This window comes from Mchenga conophoros, linkage group LG3 (assembly GCF_057382185.1).
Source record: "Mchenga conophoros isolate Kocher_MC1m ecotype Shallow Benthic linkage group LG3, M_conophoros_male_GT1.1, whole genome shotgun sequence".
Taxonomy (NCBI): domain Eukaryota; kingdom Metazoa; phylum Chordata; class Actinopteri; order Cichliformes; family Cichlidae; genus Mchenga; species Mchenga conophoros.
Window position 1 is genome coordinate 53,242,366 of NC_140528.1, and position 24,157 is coordinate 53,266,522.

The following is a 24,157-nucleotide window of genomic DNA, read 5'->3' on the forward strand; positions in this document are numbered from 1 at the left end:
CAGCAGCACTAACGAGGTAAAGTCCCTTCGCATGGTGGTAAAACAGGAAACGTAAAATACGAGCTTTATCGGTTTGTTTGTTCTGTCTCCAAACAGAAACCGTGAAAATCAACAAAGCAGCATTATTAAACATGAAACCTATGACAGAAATATAGGCTACTCATGTGACTCCTCAAACAACTTACAGGTTTCTAAGACAAACCAAGATTATTATTATTAGTAGTAGTATTAGTATTATTGTATTGTATATTATTTATTGCTAGTTTCGTTTCGTTTTTGTATGGTCTGGCATAAGCATTTCACTGCATGTCGCACTATGTATGATTGTCTATGTGACAAATACAAATTGAATAAAATTTTAACTTTTAGATTTGATCTAAAATGGACCAGGAGAACAAGTTGATTTGAATAATGTGTTCATTAGTTTGTTCTGTTGCGGTGCATCATAAAGGTGAGCTGTAAATGTAGCACATAAAACACTTTTCAAAAAATAAAGAATTATTTAAAATATTGTCAAACTCTGTTGCAGATTGTTCAGTTAATATATTTAAAACAGATGACGTTCATCACGCTGTACAGATCGTGTTTGATTGTGTGTGTTGAGCATTTTGCACACTTTTGTCACAAATATAAACATTTTTTAAGGAAACAACGACGAAAAGTTTTCATGAGACGGTTGCTTTACTTGCAAAAGATAACAGTGCATATTTGCATGTACACATATGGATGTCTTACAATTTTTCTACAATGTTTTCATCTTATCTATATTGTTTTTATTATATTATCCCTCTGTCCAGCACTTTGAACGACACTTGATGTCTTTTAACTGTGCTATAAAGATGACTTGACTTGACAATAGAGAAACGAGGAAGCGGTGTCCTTTGCCTCATTCTATTCTCATCCATAACCCGCGTATTTTTGTTCTTTTGGTTTCTTCCGCGTTTGGAGCCATGTGCAACTTGACGTGCAGTCTGAGCTCTGGAGAAGCAGGAATGTGGATTCTACCGCAGATATCCGGTTAAAACCTTTGGGAGAGAGATCAAAGTGTTGTTTTTGTATTTGATACCGCGTTGGTTCTGCGGAAAGAAAGACACGATAGTAAGTACATTTGTGCAGAGGTTTGTTGCATCATTCAGTGTTATGCGATCTCCTTATTTTCCCCGCACTCATCTTCAGATCAGAAATAGGTCCGACATGTTTGTTCACATTTTTTAGTTTTGGTCCGGGCTGCTGCATAAAAACAGAAACACATCGACAACATTCCGCCGAATTAATTCCATATTAGACTTCAAACGCACTAAATAATTTCTGAAGCAGAATCGGCTGGAATACGAAAACATCTACACAACTAAATAAATAGTGGTTTGCATTATTCGATTTGCACTAATTTGCATTAGCAGTAACAATAAGTGAGCGGGAGGAGTGAGGCGTGGGGTCTTCACACACCCCCGTTCTCTGTTCGCCATGTGGGGCAGGGGTTTGGTCGGTGTCTGGGCTAGTGGGCTGACAAGACTGACACACTTTGTACAGTTACATCATAGTCACTGGTTACAACACATAGCAAGGGCGTAGATTTGGTTTTGGCATTGGTGGGGACGGATGATTCAACCACTGAACCCTGCCCTGTTCCTTTTTTCCTTTTTGTCGCTTCTTGAGAAAAAAGAAAAAAAAAAGAAGAAATATACTTGCCTACATATGCTATTCTTCATGCTTTTAAATCATTTAAAATTACAGTTCATAGTTTTATATGTGAATTATATAATGTTAAATTACTATTAAACAAATGACTGACTAAGTATTTTAGGCTTTAGTTTACTTCAGCCATATTCCATATCAATCAGGTATCATACAAACATAAAAATAGCTTCAAATACAGTCATGACAATAAAAGAATATGACTTTAAGGACTTAACAACATTAGTTCAGTTATAGTGCACCAACATCTCTAACACATTAGCACTAAGGGAACACTGAATAACCTGGTGGTTTTTGTCCATAAAACCACTTAGCTACGATTACCACAAAAGATCTCTCGGCAAAACGATGCAACATTTTAGGCACAATATTGCCCCGATCAAATCAGTGAGCTGGGATGTTTTATTCTCAACATGAACTACTGTTACAGCAAAAGACATGGACTACTGGTGTCCCACACAACAACTCAATGTGCATGTGAAGGAGCCAAACACACGCCTGCTCCTCTTGTTAACTGAGATAAACTGCTGGCATATTTGTTTTACATCTATACTGTCCAGTCTCTCCTGGTGGACATGGCATACATCAGGATTGTTTAATCTCATTTGAGTCATTGTTGACCTTAGCCATCTTTTTAGTCTTGTGAGAGCACTGAAGCTTCTTTCAGCCTCAGTACATGCGTTTTATCCTCAGATTAAAATTATTGTGTGCTTGATGTGCCTCACCTTTGGCCCTGGCTCTTCCCCTCTGACTGCACTAGGACATATTGCTACCTGATAAAATAACACATGGATTCGTGCCATAAAAAAAGTGAGACATGTCAATTCAGATTCTTTGTCAAATATACACTAATGAAACAATTTACATCAGCAGCCTAACAATTGTCATGATAATAAATACTAGTTAATCTATAGCACCAAATCATCAGTCAGTCACCTGTGACCTCGCCTCTTCACCTCTGTCCGAGCTACAACATGGCAGAGCTGCCTCTGTCACCTGATGAATAACAGTGAGCCATTCCACATACATACAGTCACACATGTGCTTCAAATACAGTCATGAACCACCAAGTCATCATCCAACTTCACCTGTGATTCTTGTATCACCATTACTCCACCACTACACCATTATTAAAACAATTTGTGCAAAGTGCACTCCAAGGTGGAATATTTGCAAAATCATGACTACCTCATGATATTTTGTCTCAAAAATGAACCCTATGAATATGTCAGTACCATTAGGATGAAATTATTGTGTCACCAACATTTTAACGTTAGACACATACTTTTAACAGCCTCTGTAAACCAATATCCTGGCCTGCTCGAGGCTGCCGTTTTCTCTGACAGTTTCAATCAAAATTGGAAATGCTACTGTGGGAGACTGAGAGAACTAATAGTGCTGCCTGTTGTGCAGTTAGTTTCCAAAACACGTTATTCATGGTTACATACAGTTTCAGACTGATGTGGGCCAAAGCCTAGCATAGCCTGTAACGTTATTATGAAGGACACATTTTATGAGTGAACTTGAGTTCAAGTGACTAACAGGTTTCTTTGAAAAATACTTTAAATATAAATTTCGTAACTGAAGTCAGTGAATTCCATGTTGATGCCAACTGTAATTTCAGGAATAGAAACAGCATGAAGATTGAAGTGTGAGCATAAGATTTAAAAACTATACTAAGAATAAGAATAAAGGAGCGAGCTCTTGGTGTGAGTGAGGTGGCTCTGAAAAGAGCCGTTGTTGGTAGGAGAGCGTGCAGCTTAAGCTCTCTCTCCGCGGATGCGGCGAGCCAGCTGGATGTCTCTGGAAGCGCAGGTCGGTCTTGAAGTCCTGAGCGATCTCTCGCACCAGCCGCTGGAAGGGGAGCTTGCGGATCAGCAGCTCGGTGGATTTCTGGTAACGGCGGATCTCTCGCAGAGCCACGGTACCAGGCCTATAACGGTGGGGCTTCTTGACGCCTCCGGTGGCCGGGGCGCTCTTACGGGCGGCCTTGGTGGCCAGCTGTTTCCTGGGGGCTTTACCGCCAGTAGACTTGCGAGCAGTCTGCTTGGTTCGTGCCATTCTTCCTCACGTTCCTTTCGCTGTGATAAGAGCAGAAAATGTAGCGAACAGAGGAGACTCGCTGCTCTTAAAGTGTGTGACTGGCTGTGACGCGGTGCCGCTCCGGCTCGTGATTGGTGACGGGCTCCACGTGGAGCATCGCCCCGCCTCGGTGTGTGCTGCTCATTGGAGAAAAGTGCATTGAATTTGCGCGCTGCCGCAAGCCTCTCTGCGATTGGTGCGTGACGAATCCGCCCGCGCTCTGCGGAAATATAAGCGAGGCTTTGAGCTGATCGGACCACATTTTCTCTTAGTCTCGATACTACGAAGAAAGCACTGTGATGTCCTGGTTTTCCAGCCCCGTGTACAGCCGATACTGGCAGCACTATTGGCAGGCCATGGCGTGGCATCAGAGGCACAGGCGCGCCTACAGAAAGGCCTTGCAGGCTGCCTACGGCCCCTGCTGCTACCAGGAGGAGGGGCCCTGTGACCGGCCTCGCTATGCTGACTGGAGCTCTGCAGAGAGCAACAGGGAAGACAAGGAGGACTATGCAGAGGAAAGTAGGTCGGAAAGCGAGATTGAGTGCGATGTGAGCAACATGGAGATCAGCAAGGAGCTCCGGCAGTACTTCGCCCAGACTGAGCGACACAGGGAGGAGCTCAAGAAGCAGCAGCAGATGGAGGTGGAGCAGCAGGGCAGCTACATGCCGGCCGATCAGGACCTACACAGCTTCTCGTTGCGGAGCAGTGTTGCCCCTCCCTTGGAGAGACTCGGCGAAAGACGCACGGCCGAGATGAAGAAGCTGTACGGCGGGGATGCGGCCAAGATCATGGCCTTGGAGGCGGCGATGCAACTCAATTTTGAAAGAAACTGTGACCTGAAGCAGCCTAAGTACTGGCCCGTGATCCCGCTTAAGCTATGACACCGTAAACAGTTTGATCTGGAGAAGATCCATGCTCTGATCCCTCTGTGAACTGCTGATGTAGAACTAACAGGTTTAGGAAGTTTGAAGTTATTTCAAGGAAGAAAACAAAACTTCTGCTTGGCCAAACACAAACATCCCCGACCTGTCGGCTGCTGTTCCAGATTAAAAACCTCTGGCTGTGGCAGTATGAAACACCTCATCGAGGTTTACCCTACTGCATAAATTGGTTTTTAATTTATGGCATGAAACACCAGCACTTAGTCCCCCAAAACATCCTGTTGGTTTGGCGCTAAAAAGTGAGAAGCAGCGTGAGCTGAGGGTCAGAGTTGCAGTAAATTTGGGATAGCTCAGCAGGTAGAGTGGTGGTGGCCCCATGATCGGAAGGTCGGGGGTTCGACTCCACTGAACGGCTATAGAGGTACCCCTGAGCAAGGTACCGTCCCTACACACTGCTCCCCGGGCGCTGCATTGGTGGCTGCCCACTGCTTCACTGGGTGAATGGGTTAGATGCAGAGGAACTATTTCCCTATGGGGACTAACACGCACACTTTACACTTTACACTTTACTTTACAGGTAATGCAAATGTATTCAAACAGCCTGCGCCTGTGTTTCCTCCTAATCTCTTTTTGTTTACCCTCTGGCTCGGTGATGTTTCATGCTGCAGTAGCTCCTCTTATGCCTGTCAACTTAGTTTAACCACAAAAAACATTGTCCTCCCCGTCCTCCCCTTCCCTCCCCTCCCTGTGTTCAGATTTGGGAGCGTTCCTGCATGGCTGCCTCTGCCTACACAAGAGTGATTTGTTGTTGCTACTTCTAAAGTGCGGTTCTCCGATTCTGACATTTCACTGGCTTCAAAGCCACTCGTGTGAGTTCTCTGGGGGAGGGGGGTGTTGACTATTCTGTTTTATCTTGTTTGTGTTTGCACCAAGCTGCTCCATTTTTTTTTTAAATGGGAGGATGTGTATTTTATATGATTTCTGTTTGTAATAAAGTTTTTTCTGTCCACATGAAGGAAAGAAAAAAAAAAAAGCAAGACTGGAGGCTATCGGGGACGGTACTAGGACTGCAGGAATTAAGAGTAAAGATCCCTTTCTCATGATGAGACTGTCCCGAGCAGAATATAAAGAGATAGTGCGATGGACTGAAAAACTGAGACCTACACGCCGATGCATGAAGATACTGAAGGACAAGTTTCCAAGTCACTCGCAGTCCACTCTTCTGAGCATCTACTCCCTGGAGTACCAGAAATGGATCAAAAGGACATTCTCAAGACACCATGTGCCGGATGTTATTGAAAGCTACTACCAAAGGTATCTGAGTGAAGCCAAGGCACAGCCTACTGCTCCTGTCCTGCTTGAATTGGCCAATGAGGTGGATCTGTCTCCTGCGCTGATGGCTCGTATCATCCTGGACAGGTTCCTTCAGGGCCAGGATGGTGGAATGCCATCTAAATCAGTCCTCAAAAGCATGCTGAAGGAGCCATCTTTAATTCCAGACCAAATTTTGGCCAGTAATGTCTACCAATGCACAATAAATGACTGCTGTTATGGACCGCAGGTAGACTGCATCAAACACGCCATAGGCCATGAGCATGAAGTGCTGCTCCGGGAAAAACTGAAGGAGAAGAACCTTTCCTTCCTGGATGAAAACCATCTGAGAACTATGGGCTATGACAAAACACCTGATATCATCCTGGAGGTTCCAGTTGCTGTGGAAGGACACATTGTACACTGGATTGAGAGCAAAGCCTCTTTTGGAGATGATCAAAGCCATCAAACCTATCTCAATGAACAATTCTGGAGCTACTGGAACAGGTTTGGTCCAGGCCTTGTGATCTACTGGTATGGCTTTATTGGAGACCTGGATTGCCAGAGAGACAGAGGTATCCTACTCAAAGACTGCTTCCCTACAGACATTGTCACCCTGTGCCATGCCACGCAACAAGACCGATCACCTGAGAGCCAGAATAAAGACAACGAATGAGAAAAGATCAGAAGCAAGAATAAAACCAAAGTACAGATGAAAGAATGAATGGGAGGGAAGAGACTGTACAGATTTTGATATATCGTTCACATTTCTTCTGTTTTTTCACAGCCGTACTTTGCAGTAATGTTTTCTTTAAACTAAGCACAGGAAGGAGTGACTGTCCAAAATGGGTTTCAATGTTTTTGCACGGTTTCTTTGCTTCAACATGCATGGAATATTTGATGCAGATTTATTATTTAATATATTCTTTTTAAATTTGTGTGTTGCATGCTTTAGGTGTGTTGTGTTTTGTTTTTTTGTTTTTTGTTTTTTTTTAATTATCCCTATTTGCTGTGACTGCACTTTGCAAAGCCCTGGTCATGTCCTGTATTCCTGTTCTCTACATCTCAGACTACAGATCTAGTTCATTAAATGAGTAATGTGATAATAAAAATGAAATGGTTGCAATGATTCTAACGATAATCCACAGGGTGTATTGAAAAAAGTGTTTTATAAGAAATTGTTATCCTGTCTGTTTGCTTTTTTTTTTTTTTTTTTTTTTTTGGTTAAGGAAAAGATGTCCGGTGTCAGCTTTTAGCTCTCAGTAGGGGTTCAGCCAAAATGAGTGGAAGAGGAAAGGGAGGTAAAGGACTACGAAGAAAAGAACTTGTTAAAATGAGTGGGCACGGAAAGACCGGAGGAGTAATTGGTTATTAGTTATGTAATCATGCCCCATTATCGTTTGCTTCAAACTGCAGCAATTTATAGGTGAGACTTAAGTACATCGGAAACGGGGATTATGTTGCTGAAGAGCTGATATTGCAAACGTCATGGCTGAATGTGCAGGACATATACTCTTTCATTGCTCTGCCCAGTAAACGGGATTTTGAGCTGTGTTTCACCCAAGAGGCGCCTCTACGTCGCTTCTTAGAGATCTCTCTTTCCAACGCATCACTTCTGAAATGGAAAGACTGGCAAGTGGAGTCTTCTGTCCAGGTAGAGGTAGTGACTCTTGTTGTTAAATTCTGGACTGGAAGGATTCCAGACCAAGATATCGAGCTATATCTTAAAAGGTACTGCGAGATTCTTCAACCCCCAGTCAAGCCGGTGGATAAATTCGGATTCTGGTATGGAGTCCGAAAATACAAAGTTTGGATGCGTAGAGATGAAGCTGGACATATAATCTCTATCCCGAATTCCATCTCGTTGGGCCCCTATAATGGCAGGATTATTTATCCTGGCCAATTGGTGAGGTGCTTTATCTGCCAAGGCCCAGACCACCAGGCGAGAGAATGCCCCACTGTCAAATGTTGGAAATGTGGTGAGTTGGGCCACAAGGCTAAAATTTGCCAAAACGAAAGTGAGTGCTCCCTCTGTGGTGCGAAAGGGCACACTTTCTTTAAATGCCCCAAGTCCTACGTGAATATACTTAAATCTTCCCAACAACCTCGACTTTCTGACACCATGGATTTCCCTTCCTTGGTGGATCCTTCTCAAGTTTTGGATCCCCCCGTGAATGACCAGGTGAGAGAGCCCTCTCCCTCTCCTCCCCCTCCCCTTCCTCCGACGGCTGCCTCACTGTCACTCCCAGTTTCACTGTCACTCCCAAAGAGGGATGACAACAAGGAGGTGGGAAGGGTACGAACACTGAGCTATGCAGGGGTGGATACCTAGATCCGGAAGCAATTTGGCTTTCCTGCAGTGTGAGACTACTGGCAAAAAATCTGCCCTGAACTTCACCTGACCCTCATTCTCTCGCTCTCTCTCTCCCTTTCTTCCTCTCATTCACTGCTCCAAAGCGGCCGCATGTAAATGCACACCAGCATTCTCTATATATCTGACATCACTCATAGTCATACCTGTAAATGGAAAAACATGATCTGGGAGGCTATTCTGGTCGTGGTTGTCTTGTTTCTTTATGTTGTTGTGGGTTCTTAAGAATGACACCATTACTTGAAGAGAAGGTATTTTATCGAACTGTGGTTCACATGTAAACAAAGCTTCGCCATCACAGTCTACTCCGAGGTAACTCGCTCTGCTCTCTAGCTCCCCCTACAGTCTAGGAGTATTAACAACATAAAACATGATACTAGGCAAATAAGGATTTGCTGTTATCATTACAGTGGTCAACACCTGGCCCTTGGATGGCCTCTTGCACTGGAGGCTACGGTGCAAGCCAGGGCCGAAGCAGGACATAAGGCCCTTCCTTATCATGCTCAGGCCCTGGCCTTTGTCACTCCTTCCTCCTCCGTTCCATAGGCAGATAAGAGAGGTGCGGTCTAGGGGCTGGGTGACGCCTGTCTCTCACCTGCATCACTCAGTGCCCTCTCAGTCACTCTCCAGCGGGATAAACAGGATAGTTTCTGATTAAGGCTGGCCCCTCAGTGACCCTTTTCACATTATAAAATCTTTTTTTTTTTTTGTTAGCACATATGCTTGACAGAACTGTTCATGCTGCTGTCAGTGTTTATTTCTTAACTGCGCAACTAATATTCAAATTCAAAGTTCCACTAACCTAATTAAGCGCAAATTTTGATACATTTACAAAAAAGGAATTCTTTTTTTTTTTTTTTACATTTGTTGGCTTCATGTTTACTGTAGAGTTAAAGTTATTGATATAATTTCCAATAGCTGTGATCAAAACTGAACTCTGTCACATACACACACACACACACTCTCTGACTCACTCACTGGCCTGCACCAGTTACCAGTCACTTTGTGGAGCATTGGACTGCCATTACCTCATAAGACTTTGTTGTTATACTATCTCTTACCGTACATTACTAAATCTCCATTTGCACTATTTGCCTATTTGCACTACTCTGCCTGGTTTACACTCAATGTCATTTACCCTTACCTGAATATTGTATATTGTATATTGCATAGCTTTCTTGTTAATTTGTATTGTATTTATTTAAATTTTTACTTTTTAATTATTTTATTTGCATTTTTTAATCACTCTCTTATATTTAAATGTTCATTTGCTATTTCATCTAGGGTTTGAGAGTAACGAAATTTCTATTCTCTGTATGTCCTGTACATGTGGCAGAATTGACAAATAAAGTTGACTTTGACTTTGCTTCCAGCAATACTGGCAGAATATTAAAGGAGGAGGACTACCTCCAAATTCGTCAACTTTTTCTCAAATCAAGAGCTGGACAGGACAACAATCCAAAAACTAAACCTGGTTTTGGAATAGATAAGGCAAGCTTCAGGAATCACCTTCCCCGACCCTAATGAAAATGTGTGGACTATGCTTAAAAGGAAAACAACCAGAGTTAGAAATTCTCATGCACCCAATTCTTGTGGGTTTTTTTTAAGCCATTAAAGGCACATCCTGTATGTCTGATATGATTGATTATGCTCAATAATCGATCCTGGAAAAAGGACACTTCAAAGAACTAATTGAAACCCACAAAAAACCCCAAATTACAACGGCTTTCATGAATCTGATGGGAATACATGACTGAAATTTTAACTTGTTGCACTTTTGTCTCTTTACCTTTGATAATGACAAAAATTTCAGTTCCTTTAGCAAATAAACAAAATGTATAATCACACATTTTACAGCTTGGAGTATAAATATGGCCTTTTTAACAGGTATATTATTAGATGTTCATTTAGGGTGGTACTTAGCAAACAGTAATGTGGCAAGTCGCAGTTTTCATTATCCTTATATCTATATCTGCCCGCCCCCTCCTGCTCAGTATCGTTTGTCCTCCGGCGGCGTGGCCACGGTCACCTCTTTGCTCCCGAAGTCTCAGAAGGCCGTCATGTGGAAGGCCATGTTGGAGAAGACCACCAGGTACTCGAAGGCGGCGAACAGGGAGTAGATTCCTGCTTCACAGTATTTGTTGTGGCGTCTGAAGAAGTAGGCGGCGATCACACAGCAGCTGATGTTGAACAGGAAGAGACGCAGCTTCCAGTGATATGATGTCACTTCCTCTGGGCTCACGTAGTGTCTCTTGATGACGTACCACAGCCAGCACGTAATGAGCATGTGCACCAGCGAGCTCCCTATGAACGTGATGAACCCGTACTTATGAACACTGTAGGTTTCCGTGGACGACACGTACGTGAGCATCACCAGGCCGGTGTTCTCGGCGAGGCTGCAGAGGAGCGCCAGCCCGCTCAGCAGCAGCTCCGGCAGCCTGTTGGCGAAGCGGCTGCGGTAGAAGCTGAAGTAGGCAAAGGCCACCAGGTACCGCCGCGCCAAGTGGAGCTCGATGCAGCCGCGCCAGATGTAGCGCTGCGGCACACCGCTGATGGACGGGAGGTAGTTGGACACCTTACAGTGCGTGTACGTCGCGTCCTCATAGTGGTACCAGAGGGAGATGAAGATGCAGGCTATGAAGATGAAGCCGGTCACCGGCAGCAGAACCGTCCCCACGGCGAAGCTTTTGAACGGCAGCCGGATGAGGAGCCGGTCCCGGTCCAGGCTGCTGTACGGCCCCTGGAGCATCCTTCACGGCTCCCCGGGCTCGCTCCTCCTCGCTGCCATCGAGCCCCGAGTATTGCTTTTTTTTTTTTTTTTTTTCTAATTAAAAGCAAAATAGTTCTTAAAATCTGCTTTTTGTTAACAAAACTTAACTCACTTTTAGGTCTTGGACTCAGAAAATGCTATTGGATCGATGCCGCCCAGTATTGCAAGTGATGTGTAACAGACCACTTAAGCCATTGTTAAAACTGAAAAACACTAAATTCCTAATTTTATTTCATTAGACTTCAAACAAAAGACAAACAAAAGCTTTCAATAAGAGCAAATAGGTTAAATTCTTTAAAAATTACTGTCTGCAAGCATATTCCATTACATATTGAAAAACAATCACTTTAAAAAAAAAAAATTGTAGTAACAACAATTCTAGACTCGCATCACTGGATAAAGCAGCTGAATGAATCAGAGGATAATATCTGGTGACCGGAGGCCAATCAGAAGCGTCCAGCATCTTCAGCGACACCCGCATTCATCCACCACCATGTCCTGGTAATGCTGAAGCACCACATTGTCATTGTTGTCATAGTAGAGCATGGAGATCGAGGAGAGACGGATGGGGACGCAGCAGGGCTGTGGCGTGTTCTCTGGATCCAAGGAATGCACCAGGGTCTGCAGGATGGCATGGTTGGTGCCGTTCAGGCTCTCACTGAGCGGGAACGGACACTCCCCGTGGCAGTAGTTGGCCATGAAGCCCTGCGGGGCGATTACCCAGTCCTGCCAGCCGACATCTTTAAAACTGATGTAGAGGCGACGAGCTTTACACACATTGCTGGGTGTCACGGGGATGTGGATGGCGCTTCTCCTCTGTCTGGACCGACACCGATTTGGGTTGAGGGACACAGCCACTAGTGAGGCCTGAACCAACGGGAAGGTGAAGTCTTGTTCCAGTGGGAGGGAGTTACCGGGGTAAAACAGAAAGAACTCTTCCGGGTGTGGTCCGAGAGAGAGCAACTCTAAAATTAAGCCGTAGTTAGACCCCGGTTTGCGCCAGCTCTCTGCCACCGCTGTGAGATCCATGGTGATGGAGGTGGACTCGGGCTGCAGCTGGACCGACTGGGACAGCAGGAGTCTGCGGTTCGCCTTAGGATTAGTTCCCTTCAAAGTCGATCGGATCACTTTATAAAGAGAGGCACTAATGGCCTGGGACCCTTGCAGCAGCTGCACAGGACTGAGGGGCTTCCAGTGGAGCTTGATTTCCAGCTGAGCCAGAGATAGCATCTCCACAGGCTGCAGGATGGACATGTTGAAGAAAAGATGCTTCTCCAGGCAAGCCTGACAGCTGCTGCTCCAGCCAGACACCATCCTGCCTTGGTCTTGGATGTATCTGACAATGTTGCCGCGGACTCCATACTCTGACACCGTGCAGGGTTGGCTCTCCAGAGCCTGGAGCTTCTCGGCCCTCTGGAACATCCTCCAGAGAGCGGAGGGGACATGGCGCCGGGGCTGGAGGCTCCCTGCAGGCCTCGGCCTCTCGGAGAGCCCCAGGGACCTGAGGAGGAGCTGCTCCTGCCTGTTTGGGTCCTCCACAGGTGAAAGGGCACACGCACCAAGAAAACACACTGCCAGCAACAACACAGGAGTCATGCCCAGACTTTCTGTTGATGAGTCCCGAGTCTTGCCGCGTCCACTCATTTTGGTTCTTTTCTTCGTAGTATCGAGGCTAAGAGAAAATGTGGCCCGATGCGCTCAAAGCCTCGCTTATATTTCCGCAGAGCGCGGGCGGATTCGTCACGCACCAATCGCAGAGAGGCTTGCGGCAGCGCGCAAATTCAATGCACTTTTCTCCAATGAGCAGCACACACCGAGGCGGGGCGATGCTCCACATGGAGCCCGTCACCAATCACGGAGCGGCACCGCGTCACAGCCAGTCACACACTTTAAGAGCAGCGAGTCTCCTCTGTTCGCTACATCCAGCTGGCTCGCCGCATCCGTGGAGAGAGAGCTTAAGCTGCACGCTCTCCTACCAACAACGGCTCTTTTCAGAGCCACCTCACTCACTCACACCAAGAGCTCGCTCCTTTATTCTTATTGTTAGTATTGTCTTTAAAATTGAATCTTATGCTCACACTTCAATCTTCATGCTGTTTCTATTCCTGAAATTACAGTTGGCATCAACATGGAATTCACTGACTTCAGTTACGAAATTTATATTTATTAAAGTATTTTTCAAAGAAACCTGTTAGTCACTTAAACTCAAGTTCACTCATAAAATGTGTCCTTCATAATAACGTTACAGGCTATGCTAGGCTTTGGCCCAATACGCGGGTTATGGATGAGAATAGAATGAGGCAAAGGACACCGCTTCCTCGTTTCTCTATTGTCAAGTCAAGTCATCTTTATAGCACAGTTAAAAGACATCAAGTGTCGTTCAAAGTGCTGGACAGAGGGATAATATAATAAAAACAATATAGATAAGATGAAAACATTGTAGAAAAATTGTAAGACATCCATATGTGTACATGCAAATATGCACTGTTATCTTTTGCAAGTAAAGCAACCGTCTCATGAAAACTTTTCGTCGTTGTTTCCTTAAAAAATGTTCATATTTGTGACAAAAGTGTGCAAAATGCTCAACACACACAATCAAATACGATCTGTACAGCGTGATGAACGTCATCTGTTTTAAATGTATTAACTGAACAATCTGCAACAGAGTTTGACAATATTTTAAATAATTCTTTATTTTTTGAAAAGTGTTTTATGTGCTACATTTACAGCTCACCTTTATGATGCACCGCAACAGAACAAACTAATGAACACATTATTCAAATCAACTTGTTCTCCTGGTCCATTTTAGATCAAATCTAAAAGTTAAAATTTTATTCAATTTGTATTTGTCACATAGACAATCATACATAGTGCGACATGCAGTGAAATGCTTATGCCAGACCATACAAAAACGAAACGAAACTAGCAATAAATAATATACAATACAATAATACTAATACTACTACTAATAATAATAATCTTGGTTTGTCTTAGAAACCTGTAAGTTGTTTGAGGAGTCACATGAGTAGCCTATATTTCTGTCATAGGTTTCATGTTTAATAATGCTGCTTTGTTGATTTTCACGGTTTCTGTTTGGAGACAGAACAAACAACCCGATAAAGCTCGTATTTTACCTTTCCTGTTTTACCACCATGCGAAGGGACTTTACCTCGTTAGTGCTGCTGTGTGTGTGTGTGTGCGTGGGTCGCAGGGGAGGGGCACTATGTGTTGTAACCAGTGACTATGATGTAACTGTACAAAGTGTGTCAGTCTTGTCAGCCCACTAGCCCAGACACCGACCAAACGGCTAGCCCCTGCCCCAGATGGCGAACAGAGAACGGGGGTGTGTGAAGACCCCACGCCTCACTCCTCCCGCTCACTTATTGTGTTGATCCATGCACTGATCAGTGGTCTTTGATCAGTGGGTCAGTGGTGTTGATCAATGGTCATGAGAATTTGCATAATTATGATTAAGGAACTGACCTCCCAGCCCATTGTTCCTTCAGTGGGCTGGTTTCAGTCATTATGCAAATGTACTGTTTATAAGATTGGAAACCTGCAGTTAGCTGAGACTGATAAAGTCACTTGGATGAGTGACGAAACGTTTCTCCCACAAAACGCTACGTCCAGATGAACAGAATCAACTTTTGGAGATTTACTTTCCTGGATGATTGAGAATGCATCAAGACGATGCATGCTATTCTAACGTACATTTAAAACATGGGAGGGGCATGGTGCCATGCCTGAGGCTCAAACACAGGTGAATAAATTTGTTTATTATTTATTCAAATTCAGTTAATTCCGTTTTTTTTAAGACTCGGGTTTACTGTATATTGTCAGGATTATCTATGTACAGCTGACCAGAATCCATCGATTCTGCAAACACAAATATGGTGTTGTGGCGATCGGGAGCTTAAAGCTTTACAGTCACAGGGGAAACCCGACTACACCTGGGAGTTTCACACAGACAGTATCTATAGATACTATGTACTATGCAAATGAACTATATAACTATAGTTAGTGCCTTCCTGTTCATTTACATAGTTTCTAAGGTTTGTAACACTTGAGCCAGAGCCGTGATTGGGAGTAAAATAACGAATTTATTGACAGCTATTTAAAACAGACATCAGAAGATGCAATCATGTATTTGCACGTGTACTGTTAACTGATTCAGAGCCTGGATTACCAGTGGGCGAATGCATAAATAATCACGAACCACGGAATATCCCACCACCAGGGCACCCAGTCACCTCTACTTTAGGCCTTCAGAGTAAAAACACAACTTATTAATAGACCCGAAACGGGAAATCAAATACGTCCTCTGTGGTTAATCCGACTCCACAAACATACCAGTAGTACGAACAGCCTTAATCAACCAAAAATAAATATAAATAAATAAATAAATGAATCAAAATAGCAGCTACTATTTATAGTCGGACCATACAATTTGATTGGCCACAACCGATGATTAGCAATGCAATGTTAAAATAAAATATTATTTCTGCTTCACGGATTTCACCCAGCTCAAAAGTCACATTTACACAGCACACAGCAGAGTCAAGTACACTTGATGTGTGGACTTTATAACAGTTTTTAAATTGTGTTGATAGGCATGTGAAACCAGAGTTATGATAAAATATATATATATATATGTAGCTGTCGCATTGGAATGTAATTATTATGTGATTGCAATGTTCAAAATTTGGTATTTAATCTGGATTCATGTTGTGTTGTCGCCACCTACTGGTGGGCCTGAGTGTGGCGCTTTGTGGTGCGCATGCTTTAGGGTGAGGCTCAATTAAGCGCACGTGTCACCAGAGACTGAAGGCTCGAGCCAGAAAGAAAATGCTGGCCTGTGTAAAGGGTGGAAATATAGAAGATATGGACTACAATTGCTCATGAATGTTCAGTAGAAAGGCGCACACGGTATGTTGGTGCATTTACTTCGTGTGTATGTTTTATTTGAGTTGTAATTTTTGTTCTGCTGATGTAATATCCGTGTTTTTCATTGATCCTTTCACCATAGTTTTTCACGGTGTTTGCTGGTGAAAAGAAGATTAAAATACTGGCTGAACATCAGTTGGAGCATGGCCCTTTATTCTACTTCGAACATGAAAAACCTTCAGGAGCAGTTATATATATATATATGCAATGTTTGTTTCTTTGTTTTCCTGAATACTGCCATTGATTGTATTTATATTTACTGCAGGAAGAAACGGTAAAAACTGCGTTTTATAAGGAAAGCTCTCTCTCCGCCTGCAAAACCAAAACCAAAAATAACCCCACCCTTTCTTATTGTTGGAAAAATGTACTATGTCGACCAATCAAAAAAATGATATGGCAACATGGCATTTAGTTGTTTAGGAAGGGGGGAGGTTTTAGAAGTGACAGCGGTGTTTTGAGATATGAGAGATTTGCGACGTTTGTTTGGAGTCTAAAGTTAGTGTGTTGTTTTGGAGTGGCACAAATAATTTGTGTGGCATCAAATTTGATGCAGAACACCGGATTGTTCTGTAAATAGTTTGAAATGTTTATTTAAAAAATGCCTTGGCTGCATTTTTTTGATAAACAGCTGCAAAAAACGTTGTTGTTTGCAAAACTCAATAACTTTTTTGAAGAAGTAACTATGTAATTAATTGCCCAACATTGGTCATTATAAACTGTATTTGCAGACAGAGTTACAGGACTCTCAACCACACCACAGACTCATAATACAAGTCAGAGCTTTATAAAAAAAAAACAGAAAAAAGAAAAAAAAAGAAAGTTGTGTTTTGAAAATTGGAGTTCAAGTTATTTTTACTTCCAATAGTGTTAACATACTACACAGGTCATGAACAAATTTTTTTTTTTTTCAAATTTTCATTGTAAGTGGGCTAAAGCAGTTAATTAAAAGTAGTCTAACATAAATGTAAATGTTGTAATTTGATTATTTTAATAAACCATGTAACTTGGATGGATTCACTGCTGGCGTGACCACAGTCACACGTCTGCTGTTGCTCACAGTGGTCCACGGGACCGCTCAGGGAGTTTGTGTGTTCGCTCAGACACATGAAAAATTAGAGGGAACATGGTGGCAATACTAAAGGGCTCATAACAGGCCAAAGCGTTGGTATCATCTGTGTGCAGTTTACAGCACCCCAAATGTGTACCCATGCACCCCACATTGAAAGTGTTGAAAAAATCTGAGCAGTCATTCATCAGGGACACGTGTGTGAATAATCGTGGTTCAAAACCATGTTTTTAATCCAAGTTGGGGCATGAAATTGTAAAAATGTTCAGGGGTATGAAGCTCAATAATGTAGTGCTGTTGTGTTTGTGTTCTTTATTCTAACTCGGTAGTTAGAAATAAATAAAGAATGTGTCATAGCTTGTCATAGGTATAATAATAATAATGGATACTTTATTGATCCCCATGGGGAAATTACTTGTTTTTCTCTGCATTTGACCCATTCACTCAGTGAAGCAGTGGGCAGCCCACTAAGCAGGCGCCCGGGGAGCAGTGTGTAGGGACGGTACCTTGCTCAGGGGTACCTCAGGGTAGCCGTTAAGTGGATTCGAACCGCCGACCTTCCGATCACTTTACCTACTGAGCTATCCCTGCCCCTGGCTGACACCTCATTTTGAATAATCCAGCTTTGCACCAAGTTCGTGAAGCACAAAATTATTTAAAAAAACGAAAGCTAGGGATAGTATTTAATGCACTTTGAGACCTTTGTATGTTTGAATTTGGCAGTGGGTGTTGTGAAGCCTGCCTTTTGCGACAGCACACTTACCCTTTTATTTCACTGCATCTAATCCACTGCAAACGCTGATGCTTCTCTTTGTCAGAATAACTGTTCAGGCCAAAGAGCAGAAAGAGTCAAACAAATTTCTCTTTGTGTGAGACGAACTAAAAAATGGGTTATGCTGAGAAAGGATTTTGTTAAAGGTGCCAGCATGTGATTAAAAGCGTCACAGGAAGAAAAAAAACTCACAAAAACTCAGTAACTATTAGTGTTTTAAATGTGTGTGTTCACATGATATTGGTTTATGTTGCTGATTTTTCATTTTCGCTTTGGTTTGTAGTTTTGCAGTCAGCCATCAGTAAGGTGTGAGCTGACAGCAGCTTTCTGACACTGTGAGGAAGGTCGACACTGCCCTGACTGCTGCAACGGAAGAGGTTAAATAGAAATGTTGTTCTGCACTGAGTCACAGTTTAACTTGAACTGTTGATCAATGAAATGTCTCTGGTTACAGTCGAGGGCCACCATCAGCCTGCAGGGCCGCACTTTGAGAGCTTTAATTGTTACACATGAAGCTTAAATGTATTGTGAATTTTTAGATATATTTTGAAATATTTTGTCACATGGCTTGATGTTGGCATTTAAAAATGTGAAAAAATAAATAAATGCTGGTTTTAAAATTAGTTTAAAAATGGATACTTCAGCATTTTGTTTTTATTCTGATTTAAATACTTAGTTTGTGCTCTACAACACAATACAATAAAACTTTATTTATATAGCACATTTAAAAACCAGAGGTATGCCAAAGTGCTTCACAGAACCAATTAAGAGCAATAATAGATACAAATACAAATATACTGACAGGTGGGACGGGTACCTGATGTGAGGTATATAAGACTGCCTACAGCCTCTCTATACGTCCTCACATCTCTCACCTTTGATCACAGGGAGTTACTCTGGGTTTACAGTTCTGCATGTTAAACCTCATCAGTATCTTATTGACATATGTTTCTTGTGACATTGTTATACATCCCTCACACTGAGTGAAATCAATACCCAGAAAATGCTGAAGTCTGCCCAAGTCTTTCATTTTAAATCGGACTGAAAGCATTTCTTTCACATCCTTCATTACCTTTTCATTGCCAGCTGCAATTATCCACCCAGGTGATCACCTTGCCATGTCCTGCCTCCTTGGTATAAACACAGTAGTCTGCTGGGTTTTGCCTGAAACAGTTCTCAGTTAGGTAGGTTTAGTTCAGTCTTCATGTTTATTATCTTGTTCCCCAATCAGTCATGTCTTCTTTCACTCCTGTCTCTGTGCTTCGTGTTCCCTTTGTTCAATGTCAAGTCCACATCTTTGTGTTATACTTCCTGTTTTACGTTGACGTTCCCTTGTCTCATGCCAGTGTTTCAAGTTTTGCCTCCCCTTGGTCCCGTCACGTTTCATTTCTCCCAGCTGTGCTCTCCTCCAGTGTCTCATTCCCTCATTATCCCTCAGTATATTTAAGCCCCATGTTTCCCTTGCTGTGTGTTAGGTTATATTATTTCCTAGTGTAGCTCTCATCCAGCAAATAAAGCTGTGGGGTTTTTTTGTTTACTCTTCGCCTCTGTTAGGCTACGTTCACACTGCAGGTCTTAATGTTTAATTCCGATTTTCTGATCAAATCCGATTTCTTTGTCTGCTTGTTCACACTACAACTAAAACAACGCGCTCTGTTTAGACTCAGACCAAACAGTATTGTTTGAATGATGGCCCTTAATATAAAGACTTGTTTCGGACTTTACGTTTCCCAATTTTTCTTTAAGTTTTAAAGTTATTTTGTTATTTACATATGGCCTAATAATTATCCTTATTGCTGTTTTAGAGGAGCAGTGCTTCAAAGGATAGTTGCAGATTTCTGTCAGAATCTGCAGATTATACAGTACAAATAAAATGTTCATGTTTCTCCAACATTGTCTTCCCAACAGTTTCACTGACATCTACATGCCAGGAAGCGTTCACGATGTCTTCTCGGGCTCTTCTCCGGCGCTGATAATTGGCGTCTGTCTTGTGTCAGTGAAGTAGAAGACGGATTTAAGGTGACATGGCCATTCAAACAGCAGTCGCTTTCTAAAACATTAGATATGTATCGAATTCAGTACCACATACGAAAGTGACCTGGGTCGGATTTGAAAATGTTGGATTTGTGCTGTTCACACTGTCATACCATAATCGGATATGGGTCGCATAGGGTCAAAAAAGTCAGATTTGATGCGCTTTCCCCTGCAGTGTGAACGTAGCCAAAGTCTGCATTTGGGTCCTCCAATGCCAGCACACAGCCTGTTCATGACAAATGCAGCACATAACAGCAGGGTGCAAGGTGCTAGCAGGCATCTACACGGTACGCCATAACCAAGTGGCCGGCTTAGTATACAGAAACATCTGTGCTGAGTGTGGCCTGGAAGTCAAACTGGGAGAGTTGAAGGTAGTTGAGAATGACCGAGCTAAGATCCTGTGGGACTTCTGAATGACAGCAACATCAGGAAGAAGGAACACAAAAAGCTGGAGAAATACCAAGGGCTCAGAGAAGATGTGGAGGGTGAAAATAACAGTGGTCCCAGTGGTAATCAGAGTGCTTTGTGCAGTGACTCCCAAGCTAGACGAGTGGCTCCAGCAGATCCCAGGATCAACATCTGAGATCTTTCTAGAAGAGCACAGCCCTAGGAACAGCTAAGATACTGCGCAGGACCCTCAAGCTCCCAGGCCTCTGGTAGAGGACCTTAAACGATAGACCGCCCGCAGGGGCGAGAGGGGAATTTTTAATGACCTTGTGTGGGTGTGTCCTGTCAACTCTCCCACCTTGGTGAGCTTTGTCTGGTGGCTGCTTGCTCCTCCTCTGTGAAGTGTGTGTTTTGGTGATTTAGCCGTTTTCAGTTACTTTTCAGTTTAGTAAAACTAGAAGTGCTAGAAAACCTAAAAGTCAACCAAACACGGGGGCCAGTTTAGCTCAGTGGAAAACAGCGAATTGAGTTCGAGTCCAACCTGCGGCCCTTTGCTGCATGTCTTCCCCGTCTCCCTCTTCCTCTGCACTTTACTCTTCATTTTCACTATTACTATCCAATAAAAGGCAAGGTGCCTTGTTTCTTTGAGGATTTCTCCAAAATGTGATGATCAGAGTTATGGATGGTCTGGTATGATAAGTGGTTTTGTTTGGAGTTGTGCAGAACTTGTCTGTGTCACCATTTCAGAGAATATGATCAAGAGATGACAATAGCCAAATTGTCCAGCAGGTGCCACTGTGGAGATGGTTTCAGATTGTTTTGAATCGTCAATACAAGCACAAACACTTCATTATTTTTTTTTCTTTCTTCTTCTTTTTGTCTCACAACATGTGCATCTGTTTCAGCTAAGAGCTCCACGTCTATTTCGGGTTTCAAACTGCCGTCAGCCAAAACTTTTCAAGTTGAGATGAAGCAAAAAGTGTGACCAGAACTCTCTGTTTCCACCAAGAATTTCCCCTTACAGGATGTTAAGCGTCTCTGTGTTTGACAGCTCGCATCAGTTTTTCTCATATATCTAACAGGGTAGTTTTGTGAGGCTGAAATGACACAATTCAACGTGGAGTACATTATCTTGTCATACTGGATTCTTGCACTTTGGGAAGCAGTGACAAAACAATTTTGGGGAAATGTTGCACATGCTACATGTATTGTGATGCTAAATTTAGAAATTGCCTAAATGTTCCAAACCAATAATTTCCACACAAGAGCGAGAGGTGAATAAAAAAGCAAAAGTGCAATAGACATCCAACTTTACAGCATTAGCGTGCAATCTTAATTAAACCATCACCAGTACTTGTTTGTGATCTGCTAAAACAACTACTGATGATAATTAGTTACTTGCTCATTATCATCACTAAACTTCACCTCTCCACCAAGTTTGGTGCAATTTGAAGCATGCTAATAAAAACTGTCTCACCAAGAACATGGCTCGATGTGTGATACAAATTACACAGTGGAACTCTATAATTTTATGAGTCTGTTAGTTAGCACTATTTAGCTTACATGTATTTTATGACTTCAGCTCGCTAATCAAACTACATAATAACATAATGTAATTAAAAAAACAAAAAAACATCACAGCTGCCAAAGCTTGCTGCATCCATGTGGTATATGTTATCCATTGCTTTAACATGCCCGAATTGCAGCATTTAACCACTTAAGTTGAAATTAAATACTTATATACCATAAACCAGTAGCATGTACAGAAAATTAGCGGATGTAACCCCCCCTTCATGTCTCTGCACTCTATAGAACTGTAAGCAATACTTAAGCAAAACAAACAACAGAACACTATAAAAATACTTGACTACACATGCCATATTCTACATATACATACTTCTATACATACTTCAGAACTGTATTACTGGCAAACATTATGTAAGATAATGAAATGAAAGTACTTCTCCTGCAGAAAAACGTTCCACATTGGTGTTATATGGTTTACTGTGTTACTGTATTCCTACAGTATTACTAGCATTACTATTGCTGAGCATTGAGCTTGTTTTAAATAATTCATATTCTGTTCAGTGCACAGTGCTCATCGCTTGAGCACTGTGTGACATAGCTGTCAATATCTATAGTGGGGAAAAAACTGAATGAAAAACGAAGGTGGTGTATTAGCAAACCAGCTGAACTTTGTAAATTTGGTAAACCAAGTGATTCCTCAGACAAGTTAATCTGAAATTCTACATAAAGTAATGAAATGCTGGGGGAACCTGCACCTATTCACCTGGTGGTTTTATTAAGCCAAACAGAGCATTAGTTCCCCTCGCCATCGTCATAGTTTTCATTATAATGTTCTGAATGATTGATTCAAACTTTCTTACATGTTGGATAGGTTGACCAAAGTGGTTAGTAAGAGAAAGCTCATCTTTTATCATGATAATAGAGTTTCCATCTACTTGCCAATTCCAGCTCTGTTTTGTCGCTAAACACAGCTCAGATCAGTAGATGCAAAGCCAGCAGCAGTTGGCCCTGCATGCTAATCATCAGACCTGGGGCCCGTTCTTCGTACCTCGCTAAGTAGGTTAGCCGGATTAGATTGTTGACGATTTCGCGTGATCCTGGATCAGTCGGTTCCCCGAAGCTCATCCGGGACTTGCTGTCATAGCAACAGAGCCGTAAGCGTAAACCTGCTCGGGAGCAGGTTTACTTTGTGTAAACAGGATTAGATCGCGGCCACGCAGGTATGTCCGCTTCATTTATACGAAAGCAACAGCGATATTTTTCCACTGTTTCACCATAAATAAATATTATCAATGTAACTAAAGATAATGCAGCACTTGATCCTTTTATTGATGTCACACAGATACATACAGGTCATTTCCTAAAAAAGGGAAATGAACTATTAACATTCTATTACATGTATGTGATTATTACAGATGTAATTCATATTTCAGAGTAGTAATTGTAAATTACTTCGTGTAATCAAGATGAGAGACCACGGCTATAAAAGCGAAGGTGGATTTGGGAAGCCTGTCGCAGCCATGTCCTGTCCGTATACGCGACCAACCCATTGCGGAAGGTGCAAGATTGATAAGGAGAGTCCTCAGAATTCAGCGTATATTGCGGGATAGACAGGATCCTTTAGCTCAGCGCGACAGTGTGCTCATAGAGAGATATCGATTTTCCCGTGAGGATATTATTTACTTAACCAACTTGTTGACGAGGGGGTGCAGGACCACCACCTGTCTTTTTTTCCTCTGCCCTTTTCTTGGTTGCTGTTATGAACAAACTAACAGAGTATTACAGGCCAGTATTACCTTGCCAAGAGACGCAAAGCAATCTAAGAGATAAATATTACCATTCTGTAGAATACTCCTGTATTCCACTTTTACTTGTTCCCATGTTCTTGTGGGTCCTGTTGTGGCTCTAATGTGAAAGGGGATATAATATAACATATTATAATATAATATAATGCCATATGATATTGGACAATATAGTGTCATATGATAGATCTACCCTACCGCCTACTGGTGTTGGCCAGAGGGGCCGATGGCGCGATATGGCAGCCTGGCTACAACCGTAGCTGCCTCCACCAGTGTGTGAATGTGGGAGTGAATGAATAGTGGTATCGTAAAGCGCTTTGGGTGCCTTGGAAAGCGCTATATAAATCCAATCCATTATTATTATTATTATTAAATTACCTACGAGTTTGATTTGTCAGCAACTTTCTGCCAGCCCTCTCTCCTTGCTTTTGCAGCCTTTGCAGTGTTCTCTTGCGTTTTAATTAAACTCTGAAACTCCTGAAATCCCTCACTCATGAGTTCTTGCTCTGCTGCCG

The 24,157-nt window shown here is 42.5% G+C and overlaps 1 protein-coding gene and 4 pseudogenes across 1 annotated transcript; 2 read left to right on the forward strand and 3 right to left on the reverse strand.

Moving 5' to 3' along the window:
• Window positions 1–3,366: 3,366 nt before the first annotated feature.
• On the reverse strand, window positions 3,367–3,756 carry LOC146579473 (uncharacterized). Its single transcript, XM_085267960.1, has one exon. The coding sequence runs from the start codon at window positions 3,754–3,756 to the stop codon at window positions 3,367–3,369; it is 390 nt and encodes a 129-aa protein (XP_085124086.1).
• Window positions 3,757–4,076: 320 nt separating this feature from the next.
• LOC146579474 (gem-associated protein 8 pseudogene) lies at window positions 4,077–4,658 on the forward strand (annotated as a pseudogene).
• Window positions 4,659–5,633: 975 nt separating this feature from the next.
• LOC146579475 (CDAN1-interacting nuclease 1 pseudogene) lies at window positions 5,634–7,279 on the forward strand (annotated as a pseudogene).
• A 2,797-nt stretch (window positions 7,280–10,076) lies between these two features.
• On the reverse strand, window positions 10,077–11,252 carry LOC146579476 (acyltransferase PGAP2 pseudogene; annotated as a pseudogene).
• A 139-nt stretch (window positions 11,253–11,391) lies between these two features.
• LOC146579477 (protein DVR-1 pseudogene) lies at window positions 11,392–12,775 on the reverse strand (annotated as a pseudogene).
• Between the last annotated feature and the right edge of the window lie 11,382 nt (window positions 12,776–24,157).